Genomic DNA, 26,556 nt, shown 5'->3' with positions numbered 1-26,556 from the left:
TAAAATTGTTAATGTACAAACATCTAACACAATCACATGTGTTTAAGGAATGTTTTATTTATCCTGAACTTGGTAAACTCTAAAAATGTTTTACTTTCAACCTGATGATATGATCCTTGTCTATAATCACACCTTTTTGGTTACAGAAACACACACATCCACCAGTGCAATATTCAGTCAGTACATGAAGTGCCTGTGGCCAATCAGTATAGTATAACCACATTTGGTACACCACAGAAAAACATTAACATTCATTCTGTGGTTATACCAAAAACAAAATTAAACAGAAAAAAGTATCTTTCAGAGGAGCTGGCTCTCATCATTCATGTGAAAGAGCTGGCTCATAGAGCCGACTCGATCGCGACTGACACATCATTAGCAGCTAGCACAAGTGTAATCGTAACATTACTTCCACAGACACAGAGGTTTTGTTAGTAAAGCTGGCTGGAGTCAGTGAGTCATATTTGTAAATGCAAGTATGAAGGAAAGAACAAGATATTCCTACATGAATGGGAAGAATTGTTTTTTTTGTACGAAATGGGAAACCCTTCTTGCTATATTACAGCTTATTGGGCCTTTTGCAAACATCTTATTGCCTAAATCATCCAGCAATGTACTCTATGCAATAGTTTACAAGGATTTCATGTTGTTCTGTTTCTAAACAATGGATTATGCACAAAAAGCATATTGGATGGGAGAGTGACATGTGCAGCCTTGTGTAATGTGTAGTGTTTGTGCAAGTGTTTACATTTGTCCTAGCTAGCTGAATGACATGTGCCTTGCATGACAACAGATTTTTTATTTATTTATTTATTTTTTTTATTAAACTATTGGTTACCCTATTGGCATGATTTTAGGATATTTGGATGCATTCGTGCTGTATTCCACTCAGAGCATAAACCATAAAAAATAAAATATTTCTTTTTCTTTTTTTGCATTTTAAAACTTCAAACCTGGAGTCTCTGTTCAATTCACCCCATACTAAAATAATAATAATAATAATAATAAAAAAAAAAAACTTTTAAACAGGAGGTAAACATCTTGCAATGTGAGTCAGGGAAACAGACTGAGATTTTTTTTAGATTAGTTTTTTTTTTTTTTATAAACTTTGTGTTATACCATTAGATTAGTCAATAAGTTTTACAATAGTGTTTTTATTTTTTTGTTGGCTCTTTATGCTTCTGTACTCTTTTGTACTCCTGTACAAGTCTAGCCTGTGTAATAGGTAAGGTATTTCATCAGTATTTTCACTTTTATTTTTTAAACCTTTTGGACAGTAGTGAAATCCATTTATCCTAATGATGGTTTATACAGCCATAATTACTGAATGATTTTTATAACCATTTAATTTTGTTTTGTGGCAACATTCTCTTTTTTCCCCAGAATATTGGCAAATATAATTAAACTTTTGCCACCCAAAGTCATTATGCATCTGTCTAATGATATGCTTTGATCAAAAGCATCCCTGGCACAGACCATGAAAAATTAGATCTCTCTTTCTTCCTATAAACACAGACCTCTTTTGGGAAAAACTACAACACAACCATTCAGCAGGGAGTCTTGACACTAGTTTTACATTTACAGAATATAAAACACTTTTTTTGGGGAAATGTGTCCAACAGTGACAGCAAGACGTGCCACAGTTTTTAATTTAATAGCCTCATCAGTGTAACATGAGGATCTCCAATGCACATATGTGCAATTAAGTTATGACATACTGAGCAAGTTTCCAGAGCCAGCCATCAAGGAGGTTGAAGACACAGCTGCAGGACAGAGGACATGATGGAGGGTGTGGAGAACGCGACACTGTCAGTGAAGTAGAGCAGGTCAATCTGGGTCTAAGGCCCATTACTCTGTTTGACATATGTGTGTGTGACATTTGCCCATTCTGTCTCTGATAGACATGTGGAAGACAGAGTAAAGAAATGATGCACCAAATGGTAGATTAGAACAGCTGAGTCCTTTGTGCTATTTGCCAAACAGTATGATTTAAACCCCCATTACCCTAAGCCATGTTCCTACACTGTCCTCAAAAATTCAGTGAATGCAGTAAGATCTTAGACAACTTGGCAGCATGAACACAGTGGAAAACAGTAAGGACATACAGTAGTATTATCAAATGCCATTCTGACCTCCTTAGTCTTGTGCTATGACCAAGGCAGGTGCATGCCATTCTGTAGAAGGCTGAATTAAGTTCATATTTACACTGCAAAAATAAACACTTTGAGTGACACAAGTGAGTTTTAGATGCGGACTTGCCCTTCAAATTCTCAAGATTTTAATCTAATCAAGCATCAAGAATCTTTGGGATTCACCCTCCTAATTTACTGACCTTAAAGGAACTGCTACTGATGACTTGGTGCCAGATACCACAGCATAGTGTACCTTTAGTTTATGGTTTGATAGGTCAAAGATGGTTTGGCAGCAAAAGTGGGAACTACAATATTGGGTCTGTGTTCATAATGTTATGGCTAATCTGTGTATATACTGTACTCGGGTTCCTGTTTACATATGACAAAAGTAATGATGAAACTCAATGATGAACATCTGTTGTGCTTAGGGTTGCATTTTGTGGATATTCTACATTCTGAGATGCTTTCCTGACCACCAGGAAATATCTTAATTATATTATATATATAATTGTGGTGGTCAGGAAAGCATCTTAGATATATCTTTATATATATATATATAAAATGTAGTTATGGGAGTTACTGTAGTCTTCCTGTCGAGTCTGGCTTTTCTCCTCTTCCCCTATAGTGATGCTTCCATCTGGAGAACTGCCACTCATTGTATTGTATTTTCCACCATTCTGTGTAAACTACACAGACTGCTGTGTGAGACAATGTGTGAAACAGTATACATGGCTAAGAACTTATACAGTCACTAAAGCTGACAGAACATTATAATTAGACAATCCAAGGGTTAGTCTTACATACATTATTTTGCAGAAAGTACATAGAACTCAGGGGAGGGGTACCTTTATAGATGGTGAGTTCTGTGACTGCAATTTTTAGTGTAACATTTTTCTCTCAGCTACTTCAATAGGAGAAAAACCTTCATGTGGCCGTCTGGGTGTGAATCAGCTCCCACACCACTTGACACTGTGCCTAGTCACTTCAGCTCAAGGTTACCAGGCTGAAACATAAACCTGTCTGGTCACATATGGATGCACTACAGAGAGAGTTGTGCTCAGGCAGATATCACTGAACACTATTTAATCATGGATCGTAAGAAGCTGACAAACACAGTCAAACTTATGTTACCTGTGTTTGGGAAAATGAACAAACAGTTACAGTAGACTGAAAATAGTTAAGAACAACCACAAAATGATGTGACCTGTTTCACGCCAGGCAGCACAAATGAAGTTGTCCAGGTAAATTCGTGGCTAGATATTGACATGAATGAGTAATCGGATATTGTCAAGCAAAGATGGATTTCTAATAAAGAGCATATAAATTACATTTGCATGCTCATCATTTTACAGCCCTCCTTATGATTTGCAGTGCAGTTTGTACTTTTTATTCTAACTCAAAGTGATGGTTGTAAGCCTCATACTATCCTACTCATCTGAATGATGAGTGAAAAAACTCTTTTTTTGCTGTTTCATCAAATTTCCTTCACCCTAGTAAGAAACAGGACTTCAAAATGCATTATTTAAAACAAAAAGTAAGAGATTCCTTCACTGTAATTGTATCTCTTAATCAGAGACTTTAGTGGCACCACTGTGAGAATCATAGAGGTCTTGCTTGAGTGACCAGTTTTTTATTCATATAGGGCAGAGATGGTAGCTGCTTTTGAAAAAAAAAAAAGAAAGAAAAAAACATATTTAACATTTCTACCCATCTTGTCCTCTCTAAACAGAATCACAAAGGAAGTACACCAAAGGCAAGTGGATAAACACATTTTTTTCTTTTTAGCAGAGATATTTATTCTTTATAAATAAATAAAATAATTTTGATTCACCTTGTTAATCTCAGGTCCCCATAGCTAACATTATTTACTTTATTATTTAAAATAAACAAACCATAAACATCAAGATTAATAAACCAAATCATTAGGAAAATTAGAAAAAGTTATATGCATTTATCAACTGACATTTATTTTAAAATGTTAACAAATCACACTTTAATTATTTAATCCATCTTTTAAAAAGTCATAAAATGCCAAATCAAATTAAATTAAAATGTGTTATGTAATATTGATACCTTACTGAACTCTGGTCACTTGGTCTGCATATTAATACTTACAGTACTTTTTGAGTTCAGCGGTTAAATTTTGCCTGAAGACAACCACAAATATGTACCAGAGAAAGTGAGGTGATGTGATGTAATTTTCCCTTGCTTTTTTGCTTTTTTACTTTTATATTGGCAAAGCTTAAACAAGCCAATTAGATTTTCCCCTATTGTGACCTCATATACAGTACTACTCTCCTAGAATGCACAAAGCAATGATCCATGTGCACAACCTGACAGCCATTAAAAGAGAAAAAAATGATTTAGTTGTTTAAACTAAATGTCTCTAGGGTAATCCAAACTTAGGTACAGAATCTTCTTGCAAAATGAAGCTAGGCAAAAGCTTGAACAGAAAGACAAAATAAAATCAAAAGATCACCACACCTACATGTATAGACTATAGCAGAGTTCTAGGAGCAGGGCAACGAAGACAATCTGCCGCACACTGAACTTTCAGATAAATACAAAAATTAACAGTAAGTAGGTGTGGCCGGGAAAAAAAGAATAAGAAGGAAAGGTGTAACTGATCTGCAAGTAAAAAATGGTGAGATTATGAAATTTGTGAATGACAGAAAAACCAGATAAACAAAAATAGAGAATCATGACACCGTCCCTTGGCTCATTGCTCAGCTCTGCTGTTTTCTGATGAGGCGTGGCTCAGCTTGTTCATTTACATAACCACTGAAATGACACATTTGGTGGAGGAGTAAAGGGAGTTTGAGCTATGAAAAATGCATTATCTGAGAGGTATTTCAGCTAGAACATTTACAGTCACACTTTAGGACTAAGGATTTCCACTGTATCTTCACTCAGTTAAAATGGTATGAAAAATGGTATTCGGTGTTCTTGTGTACAGTCGACCACAGAGCACGGCTTGCCACTTGACATGATCTAAATTGTCATTAACTGACTGTGATAACTGTAAAACTCAGTTACACAGTTATCACAGTCAAATTGATAAACAAAAGACAAATTTATTGTAGGCAAACAAAATGGCAACTTCTAGTAAGGAATATAATTTTCTAATGTTTTTTTTTTGCTTGTACATAGACAATAGAAACCCTTGTCACATTACTTTGTTAAAGAAATAGTACACCATAGGACCTTTACGATGAAATGCAAAAATCCAATCAGAATTTAAAATGGTGTTATTAATCGGTAAGCATTCCAAACAGTGGTGGTGACAGTATAATCTGTGCAAACAGCAATCCAAAAAGTAAACAAGAGATCAGACTGAGGATCAAACAAAGCACAGACTTTGTTTAATAAGGTGTGTTTACCTACCAAGAAGTGAAGATATAGAAAATGCTGTATCAGAATGCTGTGGCCTTACAACCCCTGCTTGCATCTTGTCCATTATTTTAATTCAATTTAATTCAAATTTATTTTAGACATTGTCACAAAGCAGCTTTACAGACATAAACTTTTCGATACAAGTTCAAAAATGTATATTTAAAAATGTGGAGAAATCTCATGACTGTAAATAAATACCCTTAAAATTTTGTTCAATAATGTTAAAAGTGCAGTTGTATAACAGGAAATGCTTTGCAGTTAACAGAAAGTAACGTTTGTTAAGGTTGCAACTACAGTAATGTTGTTCACCAAAGGAGACTTAGTTAGAGTCTTAAAGCTATTTAAGAGTTTACAGTCACTCCCTGTCAGGAGTTAAAAACTGTTTAAAATGTTGCAGTTCAAAGCCATCGTCGTAAACATTAGGTGCAACTGAACAGTTATCACATCTTTAAGCAGACCACGTTTTGGTTCAGATTAGTCATTTATGGATCCAATAAACATTGCTTAATTAGATTATGCTAATTAAGTATCCTGTAAGATTTCGTGGATTATTTTTGGTTTATTATTTTACATTAATGATTAAATGCCCAATTACATTATAAATTCAGATAAATCAGCAGGGATAATCACATCAAAGTTTTTTTTTTTTTTCCTGTGTCATGTTCATTACCGATATTTAAGTTAGGATATAAAGTTTTATGTTGGAAAATGTTGTACTGTATACTGTTTCATCTTTTTAAAATGTTAAAATATATCTGTGTATCACTTTGATCCAAACTGAATCAGTTAATTTCTCACTTTAAATGTTTACACTCAAGAACATATGGTCCTGTACATAAAAGGCGAGTGAGTGTGTTTGTTTCTAAGGGCTGGCAGCTGTGTTAGGTTGGTACACATGAACAGCAGCAAAGCTGATTATTTGGAGCACATGAACTTAAAGGGGGATTATTTACAACTCCAGCAATGCTACCACTTTCTCAAAAGACAATCTCAAATATTTATTACTTTGCAAATTACATTCTGCCAGCCGTTTTCACACCTTAATTAAAGTACGCATACAGTGTATTTAACTTAATTCTGTAAAGGGAATCACAGTTTTATATGGATCCGTGGAGATGATACAGCAATGCAGGAGTCTCAGCAGATGTCCTGGTGGGTGGACATAAAGCTGTCTACCATCAGCACAAAGTCTTTTATCTAACCAGCATTGGATTTATAGAGTACACAGTATGTATGCATTTGTATCTCTATTTTGTATTTATATTTCAACCATCTATTCTCTGATAAACTGTGGAAAAGACTGGAGGAAAAAAATAGAGATAGAAATGCCTGCACTGTCAGCATGAGATGTGAATGCTGGTGCTCACATAATGCTAAATGTAGTTCGAATGAGAAATTTAGATGCTATGAGATGCACTTAAGAAGGGCTTTTTCCTGAAATTGGAATCATCTGTAGTTTGGAGGTGAAAAACGTGAAGTGCTCTCTGCATTTCCAATGCATTAATTTCTAGTTTACTTGTATCTCAGTCATGCGAGTCCTATCTTATTGCTTGGCGGTTCGGAAGGCTCACACATTGATTATGCCTGGGACTATGAGAAGGGTCTTAAGGGCTCTTGTGTCTTGTGTCAGGGGCTTATGGAGAGTTATTGCATGTCTCAATCAGGTGCTCACGAATAGAAGACAACTCCTGATGGGTTGGAATTGTCTTTAGAATAACTATGATAAGATTTTGTGTGCTTCATGATAGAACATTTTTGTTAGAGCGTCATGTGTTTAATGCAAGAAAAAAAAAACATATTGTTTTCTCTGCAATTAAATGCAGGGAAATTTTTGCCACCTTTTATTTCATTTTTGTTCTTAATATTGGTAACATCCTATCCTAGCTGTTATGATTTCATATTTCCTTTTTTTTCTGTGTGATGATATGTGCTAGAAACTCATGATAAATCATCCCCTATTAATCGTGTTTCGTTGTACGGATTTGGAAGGTTTACTTTGTACTTTTTACAAAACACATCTATGTCAGCAGTTTATGCCGCCCAGAAAATGTGCAAGTCACACTAAATTTACTTTTTTGGGGTTTTGTGCCATTCACTCTCCGGGTATGTGCATCTGCATCTGTGTATTTATTCGTTCATTCTCAAACTTGAACTTTCCTGCAGAGAAAGCTTGATGAATGATGACACAGCCATGGCATGTGCTGATAAGCCTGTGGGCGGATTACGCTTCTAATCTGTCAACCCACAATATTTCACATCCTACAATATAACACATACACGGAGCAAGTCACTTTAGCAGAGTCTACAGGCCCTGTACCTGACTCACCAACATTAACAATCTTGAACCTGAGTATGTAGAGAAAGTTTAGTGATTAAAGTTCTGTACTGGTGACAAGAAAGTTTTGAGTTGCCTACAGTATAAAGGTTTTCCAGGGCACTTTAGAATGGTTAGCACTCTATGTCCAATGCTATCTTTCCTGGCATGGAAAAAAAAATCATTATAATCCTGACATACCAAATCATTTGCTGTTAAGAATCCAGCTGCAACCAATTTGCAATCAGTGAGTTTCTCTCACTTAATAGTAACTGGTAATACCGGGAGCTTAAGACTATTTTGCATTTCTGCATTTGTTTTTGAAGGCATTAAAGATGGAGTCTTGTATAACATGAATGACAGGAGTATATTATATATATAAATATATATATCTGTGGGTTTCTGTATATTATTTTTTTTTATATTGCCTTGTGCCATTATACAGTAGAGGTGAGAGGTAGCATGCTGGAGATTGATTGTTCTAGCTTAATGCTGACTGCCTCCTTGATTCTCCTTTTGTTTTTAGTTTTTTTGTCTCTGGTGGTGGTTGGGCACTGCCCTTTCTCAATACAAATATAGACTGTTTTATGTAATAGAGTTTTGCTTAAGAGTACACAAAAAGGATAAAATAGCTTGAATGCTTATACTTGCCATCCCAATTTTCCCAAGAGAGTCCCGTTTCTCACTACCCTCTCCCAATTTCCTCCCACTGTCAAAATGTTCCCGCATTCCTCCCAAAATTTCTCCACTTTTGTCATCAGAACCTTTTTGGACATCCTTTCTTTGTTTTTTAAAAAAATCCTCTGTATTTTTAGGTCCCAAGATGTGAATACTAAAAAGCAGTACTTATCCTCTTACAGTACTGAACAGTGGACACTGTATTAACATTGCATAGAGAATTTTTTAGGAGATGTCATGTGTCAGTGGATTCACTGGTACAACTGTTTTGACAATTACTATATATATTTGGCTCCAAATAAAATGATTTTTGACAGTGGCAAAGAAATGCCTGCTTGTGTTTGTTGGTGCTTTTAATTTATCAGGTAGTCCTCTATTACGTTTGTGTTAAAGCAGGACAAAGTGTCCCATACCTTTTATGGGGCTTTGTGGATGCTTGTCGCTGGCCTCGTATCCTCTAGAGGACTCTTTGTCTTTTGTCCTTTCGGTGTATGGCTTTCTTTTCAAAACAAGAATATAATGTACCTCATTTAAGCTCTGAGATTGGTCCTTAAGGTCTAGTTATGTTTCATAAACGAATGGTTGATGTACACTACACACATTTTATGGGTAGAAGTTTTATACTTAAGTAAAGGAGATCTACCCATGAGATAAAACCTTATTGATAAGCAATGGTACTGTTGAGGACTTTATTTCCCCCAACCTCCTTAATCAGCCCTTCTTTAACCGATCGTAGCATCCACAGGGTTGCTTATTATAAGCGAATTTAATTATTGTATGCAAGGTTTTTCCCGTTCCTCATTAGCTAGCATTCTACACAACAAAAGGCAATAGTTCTTAAAGGGCGAATTCAGAAAACCCTGCCCAAAATCCATGTCATTAATGTTATCTCTGTGTGTGGGATATGATGACTCTCTGATGTTTTAACGAATAGCATTGAAAATGGCACTAAAGTTTTATTTTGCTTGTGCATGATCATACTCTAGTATAGTAACATTTTAGGCTAAGAATAAAAATGTCTTGTCCTTTAATTGTTATCACCTTAGTTATGGTCAAGCTCCAAATGGCCAGGGGTTCATTTAATCACTTAGAGCTATAAAAGGTCTGGAGAGTGCGGAGAAGACAGTCATTTTATGCTGTCAAAATCTAAATAAAATGAAGGACTTTATTCTCATCAGAGCAGCGGTCTACTCTAGGCAGCTTGCACAGCAGAAGGGAACTTTCAAATACGAGCAAAAGTTGATTTCATAATTCACTAGTGCATAACCTCAGTCATTAATATGAGCAACATTAGAAGCCTTAGGAACAAATGTTTCATGAGGGAACTGCACATGAGGGAAATTAGCCAACAAATCTCTAACCCGGGTTTTACCTGGATCTCTTGTATTTTGCCCTCATCATGTGTACATCTTTCATCACATCAAGCTTTTACATTTCTGGTAGTGGATGTTTATTACCAAAATTTTTTACTTTATTTTATATAAATATATATATAAAAAAGAAATGATACAAGTAAGCATTGGATTTGACCATATATGAAATTCAATTTATGATTTATTTTCATTTTGCACATTGCCTCATGTACATGTATTTTCAGTTTGTGAGGAAAATGATTTGTCCGTTAAAGTTCCAGGACTATACTGGCAGCAAGAGTGCCCACTGGGTTGCTTATTATAAGCGAATTTAATTATTGGATGCAAGGCATTACAGCTAGACAGATAACCACAGAAAAATTATGTCACCTTAATTTGCCTTCCAAAACTGATTTGCTGCATCTTTTTTTTCTTCTTCTTCTTCTTCTTTTTTTTTTTTTGCATCAGAATGGTACAGGTTAATGCTGCTTATATGTTTGATGACTGAATGACATTTATGTATTTTAGTCAGGGGTTATGCTTGTAGTAAATGAGCAGCTTTCGATTATATAATTTATTTACAAAGCACTTATGTATATTCACAAACACAAAACCATAGAAATTAAAAGTATAAAGGAAAGTAAAAATTGCAGGGTATTTGCACTGTATTGTTGATACAAATGTGGAAGCACACAAACACAAACCTATCTAGAATGTCTTTGTATGATGTAGCAAAAAGATATCCCTTTAAGGGATGAACTGGAAGTCTGACTGCGTTTCTGCCTCCTCGACCAACATCAGTGCATCTCACTGTGCAGATCTAATTATCGCTTTGTGCATATCCCTCATACTCCAGAATCTAATGGAAAGCCTTGCCTGAAAAGTGGAGGTTATTATAACAGCAAGTTGGCTGTCCACATACTTTTGGCCATGCCATGTACTATATTTTCATGGGTTTGTATTATGATTGACATGGGAAATGAAAATATTTGCCTACTTCATTATCAAAGTGGCATGAAGAGGCTTAGAAATCTCAGGAAGTTTATATACAGTATAGGGACAGGAAACATTTTACAAGCCTAAAGATTTGTTCATGCAGCAATTCTGTCAACAATGCTGGCATATAACATTTCGTGTAAAAACTGAACTAATTATAATAAGAGTACATTGCCATTGTCCAATAGCCTTGTTATACTAGGAATGTGTAGCACTTTTACCTCCCTCCCTCTCTTGAGTTTGTCACTCCCTTGGTTGATTTCTTGATTACCGTAAATGAATGAATATTATATCTTAGGCTCCTAATCTGTATTTCACCGTATTTTTATTGTGCAGTAAGTAATTACTCGCTGGTAGAGCTAAATTCTTTGCTTCACTGAATATTCGCCAACCAAAATTATTATTTGTGAAATAAAAAAAAAGAATAGCTCCACAGTATAAAAGATTTACTGTCTTTTACAGCCAATTCTATTAACTTGATAATAAACCAAGCAATCAATATTTCATACCTGCTCACATTTACTTGTTTACTCAAGCATGCTATTGTGGGCCACCCCGTCACTCACGCTGGCAAACTGAGAATCCATAAACAAAACAAATGTTGCACGGCCGTGAGGTGGCCGGGGTTTGGTACAGAGAATGTTACCTTTTCAAAGGGAATTAAACCAGCATTTTCAGAGAAACCCTAAGAGTTACCTGGTAGCCCAGTAGGCTGTCTGGGTTTTTCTCTGTGATTCCTGAGATTCTTCAGTCACGTGAGCCTGACTGATCCAGATTGTAAACAGATGCCATATTAACAGTCGAGCTTTACCTTGGCACCAACAGTCAAAATGGCTGCTGCAGATGATGATGATGATGATGATCAATTATTTACCAAATGACTACATATCTCACTTCATAAAAGATCAGGTTATTATTCACATGGAAAAATGATCTTCTCTCAGCATATCAGACCCCTACAGTGCTCCCTCTGTGCTATTTACAATCGTCAATGATGTGGAAAGTTTGCCGGAATTGCAAAACCCAGACGTTTATAACTAATTGATATATTTTCCATCCGCTTTCACTGGAGAAAATTTTCATTCATATGAGGGTTGGGAGGCATGCAAACAGAAAACAAGATCCGGTTTGGTTTTTATAATCCAGTGCATACATGGGAATTCACAATAGATGTGAATTTTATTTGTCATATTTGTCATGAGTCGTAAACAAAACAACAAAAAAAGCTTCTCCTGGGTCTAAAACACCATTAAGCAACTATGATCAATGGCAGTCGTCATAACTATGGCAGCTACATACATGTGACAATGTAATCATGCTTCTTATTATTTGTGTATTATATACAGTAAGAGCAAGTAAGTCATTTATAAAACCTCTACTGGATCAATACTAAAAAAAAAACTCTTTACCTGATATGAAGTAATCACTACAAAGGTGCCAATGGCTTCCACATCCATCTATTTTCTAAATGTGTGTTGGCTCGATTAATCACAAAAATCACTGCTAAACCGTTTTTGTTTTTTTTTACTTTTTAGCAGGAGGCCTGTAGAATGCCCTGCAATCCTCTTGCTCTCTTTTCCTCACAAAGCACATTTCAGGCGGTTTAAAATGACTAAAAACAATAGAAGGATTGCATGCGTATGCAGCGAATACTGCAAATGCAGTACATATTTATCCACCTGTTATTACTAAAAAAAAAAATTAAATGAATGAGCCAGTAAAAACAAAGCAAGGGGAAATTTACAGACACACAACAGCAAGGCATAGAAAGTGGTACGAAAATTAAGAGGAATAAGGAGGAAGAGGTGGAAAACCTTAGAAACAAATAGAGAAAAAGGAAAAAGAGAGAGAGAGAGAGAGAGAGAGAAGAGAAGCATGGAAGATTTAACACATTCGTATAAAAAAAACTATCAGGAGGTATCAGAAAACCCTAACACGGGCATTGTAAAACAGTTATTACAAGCTCTTAACAATTTAAAGGCTTGACCACAAACAGGGAGACATCATGAGCAGGATGTCTATAATGTGCTGCGGTGTGAGTTAAACAGTAGGCTAGTGTTTTGAAGGGCTAAGTAGGCAAGGTGTATTTAATACTGTTTGTGTGTGTTTGTGTGTGTGTGTAAGTTACAAAAAAATCACTCTTTTTGCTATTGATTAAACCCCAATAAGATTCAAGTATTATATTTATTATATTATATATTTTTTTATTTCATTGACTTTTATAAACCACTATATTTACCTATTGCATTACATATACAGATGTGAATGAGGTCATATACAAACTTTTACTGCAGAGTAAAAAAAAAGAAATTATTTGCTTCTGGGTTTTATTAAAATGAGTCTCATCAGCGCTTTCTGTTCAAGGCTATTGTCAACCCAGACATTTCTATGCAGGTGTGAACATGGTACATTAGTTCATTGTTAAATTGTAAAAGCCATGTAAAGTAATTTAGTAAAGTAAAGATGCTTGTTCAATCTAGTGCTACAATATATTGTATCTGTTTCTATACAACAGGGCTCTGGTATACAATATATCACACCATGTTAATAATTCCTAATGCAGCAACTTGAGGGTATTGTAAACGTTTGCCTTGAATAATAATAATTATTATTTACTTAATTGTCGCATGTACTTTTTAGAGCACAGTGCATTGATTGATGTATATATTTTGCGTATCTCAGTTAGGAACCTGTGGTCAGAGCTCAGGGTTTGTGGTCCCTTCAGGGTATGCGGATACAATTTAGATCAGGAACATGCAAACCTCTGTGTTCTTGATGGATTTACATATTGTGTGTGTGTGTGTGTGTACATGTAAGCCAGACAATGTATGTGTCTGTAGATGTCAAAAACCTTACCCCTGCACTTGCCCAAAGTGCACATGATCATCATGAGGTGACATTGTGCTAATGAACATGTGTACAGTACGGTGATGTGATGGCTGTACTTATGAAACACTCCGCACTGTGAATTAATTATACATGATAGAAGCTACATAAAAACTGAGGTCTGAACAACTGACAAATGTACGTGGCAAATGTGGCATACTAGCAGCTATGAAATATTAATTGCAGTAATGTAGATGAACAGTGCAATGTCAATGATGAAATTACAGTGGGTATGAAGCAAGCGCTATATAAAATGTATTTAAGTAAAATAAATTAAGGTCTTTCCTACATAAAAGTCCAGGTAACAACTAATGTGACTGAATGGTTACAGCAGATCACATTTAATGCAATTTGTCCCTGGCCATAAATAAAACATCAATTTAAAGTGGTTATGTTTTTTCCCCCCATGCTGGTGTTTTATACCTAAATGTCATTGACTTTGAACAGATCATCGAATTATATTTAATCCTTCTGTTTTCTTTTTTTTTTTTGAGCTGCTCTCAGGTAAATTATTTACATGCATGCATTACATACATTACCGGTTATGCTACAGTGTCAACTGATCATCTCAATTGTTTTGCAATATTGCCTACCTCTATAAAGCCACTTAAAGTGAACTCTGAAGAGCCCTCCTAGTTGTTTTATTAGTAGTTGTGTTAGTTTGTTAGTTAGTTATTTTTAATGAAGTAGTTATTTGCTGTGGTTTTTTTTTATGATCAAAGGATTCCTTTTTTCTGGTACCTGTGTATTTATTAAAAGGACCGTTTCGTGTAGTGTCACAGTGCATCATTAATTCTGATTATCTTTGCATCTTGCTCATCATAATAAGTACTCGCCGTCTTCTCCACCACTTTAAGTACCCAGACAGGTGGAAAATATGGCATAATCACAATAATCATCATCTTTTGAAAGTGCTATCTTGAAGCACATGCTTTTGCCATGTAATTTGAACATCTATAGCACTGGATTAGAATGTGAGTTCCTTGTGTCTGCTGAACTCGAGCAACAGGCTCAATTAGAATGGAAATCATTGCTGGTTTAAAAATATAATTTGGAAAGCAAAGCCACTGGTTTTAATATCTTCACTTGTAGTAGGGTTATTATAGGCACCTGCCTTTGAGATCATCTGAAAAAGAAACACATGATTTATATAGTGCAGACTGCTCCAGTAGTTACAAATTTTAAATTTGTTAATCATGCAAAGACTAGGTTTACATACATAATTTTGTATATTAAATAATACTGTATATACAGTACCAACATTGCTCAGGCTGTATCACTTATACAGTATTTAACACAAATCACTATACAGTATCCCGATCCTCTATGTGGCAAAACAGTACGTTACAAATCTCATTTGAATGTTCGGCAAGCACATTTAACAAACTTCAACTAACACATTACCATCAAAAACTGCTAAAACAGCAGTTATGGCTAAAAGCATAATTCCTATACACCTGTATAAGAAGAGTCAAAAAACTGTGATAGACAGATTAAGTGTAGCAGTGGGACTCATCCAACATCCAGCAACATGTATCAAGACTATTGCAAGTAAGTTAACAAAATGTAATATGGGACCCACGCGGGTCAAAAACTGTAGTTACAGGTAGTGACAAACATACAAGTTCAAAAGTTAGTTGCATAGTAACAAGACTAGGCCACATTGCTCCAAAAAAATTGTTATATCTGGAACTGGAGTACAAGCCTAAACATAGTTTATTCAGGTCGTGTTCCTTTCCTCCATACATATGCATTGAAGAAAGGATAAAGCAAAATTGTCAACAAAAAAATTCAGTGCAAAAAAAGGGGTGGAGATAAGAGAAGTGTGGCTGATTACATATTCTGTTCCATGTACTAAACTTCAGGCAGTTCACACAGAATTAGGAAACTTTTGGATTCTTTATTAGTGATAAATATATATATAAATATAAGCCTACTGAAGGGCCTTGGTTAAAAAGTTCAGGCAAAGTATGTATTTTAATCCTGCTTGTCTGTTGAACTTCTTTTGTCACACAGATCAGAAAACCCTAGCTATAGGACATACATGCCAATTTTAGTACAGTTGCATTATATACCTGTATATTACTGTATATACAAAGTACTCATCTTTTCTTTCATGGTTCAACCAACTAGAAATCTAATAGGATATCAGCTGCATTTATGCACTAGATGCTGATTGCTTATTTCGAACATTTATCACTTCTTTACTAGGCTCACGCAGAATGCACTTACTTTTGGTGTTCCCAGGCGCAAATTACATACTAAGATACAAATTACTATCTATAGAAGAGAAATGTAAAAATCATTACACATGCAACATAACATCTTGTACTGAACCTTTTCATATACGCACATTACATGTCACGTAGTGTGTTAGTTAAATAAAATATATGGTTAAATTATGTAAACGCTATATTTCTTGTGACACAAAATATTAGTTTAACAATGTTGTACTTGATGTGATGTCTATATATATATATATATATATATATATATATATATATATATATATATATTTCTAACAATACAGTTTGGTTTTAAGAATTGATGCCAGTGGGTTTTGGCCCCTTTAAATAGCTACCATCTGTGTTCTAATATCTTTGCGCATTCTGTTTGATGTATATGTTATAGCGTTGCTAGTCATGCACTCGTCAAACAGGATAGGAGATCTTTAAAGACATGAAAAACACTTCTCTTCATTCTATTTCTCTTTAGATGTTTTGGTTTGATTGTGTTTATTGTGGGATGCACCTATTTACTCTCAGCCAGAGAGATGTTTAGGTCCCCCTAGGTAGGTAGATACAGTATGTGCCATGTAGACAAGTACCTTTGAGGATACCTACCTGCTACATTTATTTATTACTCCATTACATTCATATAGCGCTTTCAGCTCAACTAGATGCTGATTTCACACATCTGCTTCCGGGTTTAGACACAGCGGTAGATTTGCTGGTGACAATAATGAACAATGAGTAGAATTCTCTTGGATGAAAACACGGCTTTGATCTAGCAGACAAACAAACTTACCATGAGCCACCTGTCACTCAGGGATGTAGGCACAACCCCTGTTCAATGCTGAATTAGAAACGCAGGCACTGTGTCAAATTTTGTTGGGTTTTTGTACATTCCACTTGTTGGAACCTTTGTCTCTGCTGATGTATAGTGGTGTACCTTGGGACTGTCCTTGCATTATTTGAAAGCATTTTTGAAAGAAGGCAGATCTGTTGAATTCCTTTCTAAAGAAGAGACAGACTTAGTTATTCTGTCACAACATTACAAGTGCCTGTTTATCTGTCATAGGCACATTTCCAGTATTGATGCATTACATGATCATGCCATCTACACACACGATTTAAGATGATTCCAAGAAGCTGCCATTCCTTCATGGTCATGTTGCAATTGAGTCACTTACCCAGTATTTTCAGCCTTCTTGCTTTTTAAGCAGTATTGTGAGCTGGGTCCTGTTGTCCTGCTGTTTTCAGTACATGCTCCAGTTAAGTGGAAACATCTGGATTGGCAGAGAGTGCCTTTGAACATATAGGACAAGTTGAGCCATACGCTGTGATGGCCACACACAGCAGGCGGTGAAGCATAAGCTGACCTCCAGCCACCCACACAACTGCTGTGTTATAGATTGTTATTGTATCCTTGGCAAGCATAAAATATTAATGTCAATGCATGGAGTAACAAAATAAAAGTTGCACCAATTTGGATCCATCTGTTGTTTGCTTTTTTTATTAAATGCGGAGTGGGGAGGGTCTGTATCAATGCATTACACACCATGTAATAACGACTGTTCTGAAGCCAGACTTATAATAGCTGTTTTACACATTAAAGATAACAATTTAACATACGGTTTGCATTGTGTAAATGAAAAATGGTTTTCTATACAGGTCTTTTACTAGAAACTATATCTTCATGCTGGGTATAAAGAGACTCTTCAGCTCCATTTGGCTAATCAAACATTCTCCACTTGCGTTCCAGTTGATAGGATGCTTTATGCCTCTTGTCTGAGCTGTAATTATGTTTTATTAGGTCTTTGTAAAAGATTAAAACACTATTAGCACTGCAGCAACCATCATACTCTCCAGCTGCTGTCTTTGTTTAAAAACAACATGTTTTATGACACCCGCTTTTAGTCACCTACACGATTAGAGATAATTCAGTCCTGATACAGTGGGCAGGAGAAGCACTGATGGGATTGCAACCAGGAGTAGAGGAAGAGATGGAAAGGTAGACAGAGCAGACAACATTATACATTAGGATTAGAAACAGTCATTTAAAATATATAAATGGGAATTGTAGAGGATCGCTGATAAGGATTGCCATGAAAAGCAGACGGATTGAATCTAATGGGCACTAATCTGCAAATTAATGTTCATGCCTATTTTTTTATCTCACATGTATGGAGCAGAATATGTAAACATTTAGAATTGTACTAGTCATTATTTTATCTTCTTCTATACTGTATGTACAGTGAATAAACGATCTGTGTACTTACTAGTCCTTTTTCTTGCAGGTAGTGGAAACCAACTTGGTTGCTTTTGATTGCCACTGGATCATCATAAATGAGGTAAGCTTCTTAAATCCACCAGACACTAGATACTAACCTTGTCATCTAAATAGCAGACAAAATATTCAAACTATAATAATAATAATAATAATATTATTATTATTATTATTATTATTGATCCATTAATTTTTAAACCAACTAATTTGTTTAAGTACTGTATTTACATTAAATTCCCCATGCTGAGGTTTAAAGGTTCTGTGAAATGAGGGAGGAAAGGAAAGGTGTGTCCCTGTCCCTTCACAAAACTGAAGTGCTCTCACCTTCAGCAGTTTCTTTGCAAGCTTCACTGTTGCACACTTGTTCTGCTTCTTCCACTTTTTAATAATAATAATAATAATAATAATGTTTCCTGCTACAAAACTGCATTTAGGTTGACAGCCATCTCTCTATTAACAATATGAATGGCAAGTGATGCATTACTAGGTTACTTGTGTACATGTTGTAGTACCTGCTCTTCATAAAATCACAGAGCTAAGTTTTCAATCTGCTGGCATTATTTAGCATCACTATTTGTGAACTATGTCCAGACTCATTTGCTGATTATGACAACGAAACACTCACTGTAAAAGAAGAGAAGAGCAGCATGTGCGATTAAAGCATTATTTACTAGTACAAGTTTCAGGCAATATACAGTACAGTGGAACATCGGATTGTGAGTATCTTGGTTTGCGAGTGTTCTGCAAGGCGAGCAAAAATTTGTACTACATTTTGACTTGATAAACGAGCGAGTCTTGATATACGTCAAGTATCAAGTATCACGTGGCACTCATGCGCTTCTTGTTTTGAGACCGAGCGTCACATGATCAGAACTGAAGCAAAGGTTCTTCTTGTAGGACACCTCTCTCTCTCTCTCTCTCTCTCTCTCTCTCTCTCTCACACACACACACACACACACACACACACACACACACAGATTTTTTTTTTCTGGTGCACAAGGTTGTGTTTTAGACTACCCCATGATTCTGAAAAGCCAGGTGCATTGCTTTCTGTCATATGGTCATTGAAGTGAAACTGAGTGATTTAAAAAGCAGCAGCTGCTGTGAGTGTGCCAAATGTGTTTAATAGATGTTTTGAAAATGTTTAAGCCAAGAAAACTATATATTTACCCTCTATTACTTCCATTGTAGCAACCACAGCATCAAAGGGGTACAGGTACGCATCTCTTAACGGCTGTGATACTGTAGTTTCTGTGAAATAGGACATTATGCAAAGTTGTACGAGCAACATATTATACAATTAACAAAGCCATGTGGGATACTGTAGTATAAGCACTGTGGTGAGGTTTGTAGTGAAACCTTCTGTTTTAGATTATATTAAATTAGATTAGATTAGATTCAACTTTATTGTCATTGTGCAAAGTACATGTACAAAGCCAATGAAATGCAATTAGCATCTAACCAAAAGTGCATAAGTGGCCTATTTACAATAAATAACAATGTGCTAACAAAAAAATCAGACTGTTTGTACATGTGCAGAGGCACCTGTAGCATCTGCCTTATGAAAGAAGAGTTCATAGTCCATGATTGAGTTAAGAGTTACAGTATCTTTGATTATGCTTTTTGCTCTTAGAAAGAATAAATGATGAGGTTGTTTAGGTGAGTCAGGGCAGAATGGAGCTGTTAAAGCAATAAGCAAACTGGTTTGAGTCCAGAGTGGGTGACAGAAAGGCTTTAAGGAGGGTGAGGAATCTTTCGTATTGCTTTTGCAATGACAGGGGTGAGTGCTACTAGATGAGGGCTGCAACTAACGATCATTTTGATAATCGGTTAGTTGGACGATTATGTTTTCGATTAATCGATTAATCGGATAAAACCTAACCGCTTCTTTAATGTGATATTTTGCTTATAACTAGTAAAAAAAACTAATCAGGGTATTATTTATTTATATATATATATATATATATATATATATATATATATATATAGAGTATAGAGTTTAATAATCTTTAATTTTGACATTTTAAACCTTAAATGAAATGTAGTATATAATATATACAGTATATATATATATATATATATATATATATATACACACACACACACACATACACACACAGTATAAAGTTTTAAAAATACACTGATTTATTCAGTTGTTAAGATATAAACAGCTAAAATAATGTAATTTTGTATAATAAAATGATGTATGCATAAGTAAAACCACAGTAAATTGCAAGTTAACTTTGTAGTGGACTATTAAAAAAACTGTAGAAATGCAAAAAGCTAATAGTCACAAATATACTGTTATTTGCGTTCGCTGAAAACCACAACAATCACTAAATGTAATATTCTACTGTTATTCGACAGTGTAAATTAAGCTAATCTAAAGTAGCGCCATTTAACTAATCACTATTGCTCATGAGGTGATTGCGCAATGTGATGCTCGCGAATAGCACGTGAACAGATCTAGCGCGCGATTGTCCCGAAGTTAGCAAACAGTGTAAACGAAAGCACTTAAACTATACAACTTTTACACAATGACGAGATTCAGTTTTTACTGACCCTGCTGACGTTTCGCCATCCGTAACACCAACACGTTTTCAGTTTAAGTGTTCGTGCATGACATGCCATGAAAGCTCGGTCTTACATAGCGTGCAGGTTACCGTCTTCTTAGAGGCGGTTAATGTAAATTGCTATCAAACGTTGGAGGACTCGGGGCGCGCGCTTTTTCCTGTAGACGCTTCTGTAACCTCCATTGCGCGAGCGGCTGTGTATTTGTGCATCGCGGTTTGTGCATGTGCGACTTGTGGTCGCGCGCCTCAGTGACGTGAGCAGCCCAACTAATCGATAACGGCATTCGTTGACAACAAATTTCATTATCGATAATTATCGATTTTATCGATTAGTTGTTGCAGCCCTATACTAGATGAAAAGGTTTTCCTTCCAAACCAATGCACTCTTTTTCCCTTTTGCTCCAGCTTTCACTAACACTGGTTTAGTGCATTTGGGAGCCAAGATGTACTTACGGTAATATTTGTAAATTAAAATTAAGAAGAAATATAATGATACACAACATCAGAGATGCACAAGATCCATCCACTGTGTGTGGGAAGCTGTTCGGTTTACTGCATCTGTTGGGGATGGGATTTTTAACTATAGTGTAACTTTCTGAAATACATGAAGGAATGTTATACACTGCATACCTGTACTATAATGATATGCTATGGTAAGCTACCAAATTAAAATTAACACTGGTAAAGGAGGAAGTTTACGGTGCTGTAAACTGAATCTTTTGTATATCTGTAGTTACTGTGAGCATCACAATTTCAAGTTATGTATAACTCCTGTAATCAATTCCCTGGTCATGCATGCAGCTTAAAATTCATGCATCTATTGTGAAATGTCTTCTCATTAGCCCAGTTAAAAAATACCTCTTTTTCTGGATTTATAGGATCAGTCCTGTAGAAGGATTCCTGCATTATAAAAACTCTTGTTAATTCAATTCAGTAAAAAAAATATTCCATCTTGCCCATTTATCATTGGGCCAAAAAGAATTAACATTCCACAACTATGTTTTCTTATCTGCCCTATTTTGTGGTCAGCTGGTACAAAATCTGGAACAATCCTTCACAGCCCACAGTTCTTCACAACTGGATTTTGAAAGGTCACCACACAAACGTACAGTCTTTCCAGGGTTCTTGATTCAAATCGCGAAGTATTTACTAATTGGAATAGGCTGTTTACATCTAAACCTATTCATGCAGTGAAGTAGTTCGTCAGGGCCAGGTAATAATAATGCACCTCTGCTGGCACTTTATAGGCACTTATTTCCAATGACTGATTCTCCACCTAAATGTCAGTATTTTCCCCTGCTTCCGAGATGCACTGCATGTTTTCACAATGCCGTTCAATGACATTGCCTTAGACAATGTCATAATCAGGCTTATAGGGTATCTCATCATTATAATCTAAAATGATTATGATGGCCTTGAAAAAAAAAAGTTTATGGCACATAAGTTCTAAGTAAGGAAACAGCCATAGGCCTCTTGCAGACATGTAAATGCAAATAATGTAAATATAAAATAAATGGGTGGATAGCTCTTGGAATACAAAACTCTGTGTATGGTAAAGTGCCATTTTTTTAAAATAAAAACAAAAAGGACTTTGATTGCTACTGTATAAACTCAACAATACAGAATGTACACTTTTTGTTTTCTTTTTTTTTTTTTTGGGCTGATCTTTATATCATTATGCACCATACGTACATATACGTCAATCATGGCTCGATCACAGCTAAAGAAAAACTGCAATCCAGCTCATTAATGTTAAGTAAACATTTATGTCAGCAAATGCAGTCAGTTGTTTGTGGTAGTATTAGCTTTGATGTATATCTTTGCTTTGTCTGGATATTACTTGGGCAACATTCCATAAAACAAGAAAAAAAATCAGAATGTGCATGTGGACATCTGCTGTGGTTGAGTTAACTAGCTTTCAGAGCAAGGAAAATTTATATCCAATATCCTTATCTACGTATGAATGTGCAAAGTTACATGACACAGAAACAATGTCAAATTGTGAGTTTTAAATTATTTAAGGCATGGCAACTTACATTGCTCATGCCTGGCCTGACTTGATGGCAATCTAAGGGTAGGAAAAAGTGACAAAACTGTACCTCTAAACTAGGCCACAACCCTGTAGGCTTTTATTTGTGTCATTCTGATTTAGCTGCACTAATTAAGCATCAAGAGCCGTTCGCATTTGTCAGCTGGTGATAAAACAGTAACTGGGCTATGACATTTTCAGGTTCATGTGACTATGCCTGCCCTAAAAAGTGCCATCAAATAAGTTTGTGTTATCTCCTGTATTTAGAGGAACTCATATAGCTTCTGTTTTATGTTCTTTCTTGACGGTCGTAGTTTTTTATTATTTAATTAAAAAATTAATTAAAAATTTTAAGATTTGCTTTCTGAGGACAGTGAGCATATACCCAGGTTTGTGTCCACCATGAAGTCAAGTAGACAGAAGAAGAAACACTGTTTGACCTATGCATGAAAAAGTTGGTCTTTTTCATGTGGGTGGAACCCAGCAGCTTTATGGGAAAGACTTTACATTTACATTTACATTTAGTCATTTGGCAGACGCTCTTATCCAGAGCGACTTACATTTTTATCTCATTACACATCTGAGCAGTTGAGGGTTAAGGGCCTTGCTCAAGAGTCCAACAGTGGCAACTTGGTGGTTGTGGGGTTTGAACCTGGGATCTTCCGAACCATAGTCCAATGCCTTAACCACTGAGCTACCCCTACCCCTGACTTTCAGTCTCAGGGAAATAAGTTGTCACAGGTAACAATGGAAAATTCCTACACTTGTCAGATGCTGAGGTTAGGCCACATTTGCTCCCATCTCATCAACCCTGATTTATGCATTCTGGCCTGCATGCCACCAAAAAGCGTGGCTTTGGCTTAAAATAGTTCAAACTCCACATAGGGTTGCAAAAATGGATGAGACGGTGCTCCTGTTCCCTTTTTCTCTATTTTCCTTACTTTATGACTGCACTTACCTTCTTCCCTTAGATTAGCACCAATTTGGGAAATATCTGTAATATAAATGGCTCTTATAAATAGATGGTCTACTTCAGCTCTGGCAGCAGTTATAAAGAGAGTGTGAATGAGGTGACCTTAGACTAAAGACAAAAGGAGGACAGTGGCCTTGCTGGAAGAGTAAATAGTTCACTGTTTGTGATTGAGAGAGTTGTTGTGTACCTGGGAGATTCACTGAGACCAAAGAATGGCTTGTGGGTCTTAAGAACCTTTGTGCGGAGGGATTTATCTTGAACGTAAAGTGTGTCAATGTCAGAAGTGCCATTTTACAATATAGTACTACTGAAAAGTACTAGCAGATCTTTTGATGAAAGGTTTTGCACATGGATTGGACTTTTTTTATGCAAAGCATATTGTTCTTGATCAAGAAAGGAATTGTGTCAAGTCTATTTCAGAATTCAGGAGTTTGTGTTCAGAGACATTGCTTTTTACAAGGATTGATTATTTTTTGGATCAAATTATATAGTAACTTAAAGTAAGCTGTAATCATAGTAGATAAATGCTTGTGCAGCTAATCCTTCAAACCATCAGAAAATTGTCTTGTTTATGGTAATTGAAATCACAAAAAAATCCTTATTTTACTACACACATTGTGGTTTAATAACCTCAAAAGAAATTATCAGACCATGAAAAATATAATGAAAATGGAAGACATTTTTTAGAGTTAAACTAATTTGCAGTGAATAATGTGATAGTTAGGGCTACTGCAAAATATTGGCAATATTCTAGACAACTATTATATTTGTATATACTTGCTTGCCATATTCTCATTCACATGTATCAGAGTATTAATTTTTTTCCTTATTTTTCATATTATATTACAATTGACACTATTTTCTTTTTCAGGCAGTTTTTTTTTTCTATTCCTCAGTTTTTATGCATAAAAGCAAGGTGCCTTTGTTCAAATGTGGTGATCTGAATGCCGGTGGAAAATCTATTTTGGAAGTGTCTACTCAAGAAAAAATCTGGCAATCCCAGAGGCATATCCTCAATGCAGGTGGTTTGATTTTAAGTGGGAAGCCCAGAAAATTGACTTAAGCAGCTGCATAACCTGAATATGCATCACTTTTCTTAAGTAAATACGAATGCAAGTTTTTTGACATAATTTACCTATTTTGAAAATGGCTCCATATGCTCCAAAAACTTTTAAGGTTTAGCCAAAGAAACAAATATTTTACAAACTGAATTAGTTAGCATCCTACATATTGCCTTAAATCCCAGCATATAAGTGTCAATAATTAATTGAAAAGTTTCATCAGCACTGCTTTACAGTATCCTTTCTTGATGCATATAATTATCATCCTAATTAATAGCGATTGATGTGGGATTTCTGTCTGCAGGAGATCTCAGATCTGGATGTGCAGGAGTTGGTGGTGAAATCTATAGGACGTCTGACTCTCATCCGACAGACCTTCCCTCTTCCTCAGAATGCCAGCCAGCAATGTGTGCGGAACAACCACCGTATCAACAACTCTCTCTGTAACCCCAAGGACCCCAAGGCTCAGACATTAGAGGTACTTTCTACTCTGTTGTCTTCTTTCCAACCTTGTGTATAAATTAATGCTCATATCCAGTATTAGCATATACTGTAGTGAACTTCACTGAGATTATGTTGATTTAGTTGACTGTGTGATACACAGTACAAAATTTGTTTGTATCACACAGTCAACTAAAGTTAGTTAAGAGACGTTCTCTGAATCTGTTAGTTTTGAAACTTCAAATAAATTAACATAACTCCTGAAAACAAACTCCCTAGAAATCTAGGGTGCTCGTGCAATTGATGGAACTTTCTGATTGGCAGGTGAGAAGAGATGCCTCTTCAATCATTTTCGATAGATGTCGGTATTTCACGTTATATGCTGCTTTCTCCTCTTACAAAGCCTCGGATGCCACAGAGACCAGAGATTTTTCTCTGAGGAGAAACTTTGTTGTCAACAAAAGAGGAATAAAAACCCGATTTTAAAAGGAAATGACAGACCCCACTTTTAATTAAATAATTAAATGCTGTCTTATGCTCCTGGTTAGATCCCTAAGGTATGCTTTAGTATCAGAGTTGTTACTACTACTCTCCAGTGGTTTGATTTCATAATGCATAGAATGTGTGTGTGTGAATGTGTACAAGTGTGTGTATGTGTGTGTTCATGTGTATGTTAGAGCAGTGAAGAGTGGTGCATTTAGTCTAGGCTTGTTTGGCAGGAATGAGGGAGAACAGATCAGAGATCACAAGCTCAGGCCAGAAGAAGACCAATTTCACACAGCTCTGGAGCGAATCCTCTCCTGTCCCCTTTCTCTCTCTCTCTCTCTCTCTCTCTCTCTCTCTCTCATATAACTTGTTCCCTCTGGACCAGTGATTATCTTGACCCATGAGAAGAGGCTGCAGCACTCAGGCTTCTCTCTGACCTCTCCTGCTTCCTGCTTTTTCTCCCCCTTCTCCAGCTACCACATCATGAATCTGTTAGTCCTAAAAGAATTTCTCACAACCTTTGAATCAACTCCCCGCTGTGTCTGCTCTCTCAAAACACAGTGTGATTTCCTCTCCAAAATGAAAACTTTAAAAAATTCGGAGAAACCACTGAGCAAATTCAAAAGTAATGATGGCACCACTCCATAACAGACAGGATTGCCAGTCAAAGATCTTTTCCCGGATTGCTACTCTTTTTGTCAGTCTATTTCCTGGATGGTTCCCACTGGGCTGT

General features: G+C 35.9%; 1 protein-coding gene across 4 annotated transcripts in view; it reads left to right on the top strand.

Annotated features, from left to right (window-relative positions):
* Positions 1–26,556, top strand: part of grid2 (glutamate receptor, ionotropic, delta 2) — a 547,500-nt gene that overhangs the window by 324,981 nt on the left and 195,963 nt on the right. For all 4 annotated transcript variants that reach the window (XM_053504059.1, XM_053504056.1, XM_053504058.1 and 1 more), the window contains exons 5-6: positions 18,271–18,324; positions 25,201–25,374. In XM_053504059.1, coding sequence (XP_053360034.1) covers positions 18,271–18,324; positions 25,201–25,374 — 228 coding nt within the window. The remainder of the gene's footprint in view (positions 1–18,270; positions 18,325–25,200; positions 25,375–26,556) is intronic.

This window comes from Clarias gariepinus, chromosome 9, assembly GCF_024256425.1.
Source record: "Clarias gariepinus isolate MV-2021 ecotype Netherlands chromosome 9, CGAR_prim_01v2, whole genome shotgun sequence".
NCBI classification, from domain to species: Eukaryota; Metazoa; Chordata; class Actinopteri; order Siluriformes; family Clariidae; genus Clarias; species Clarias gariepinus.
Note: the sequence above shows the minus strand (reverse complement) of the source record. Positions and strands in the feature narration are given on the sequence as shown.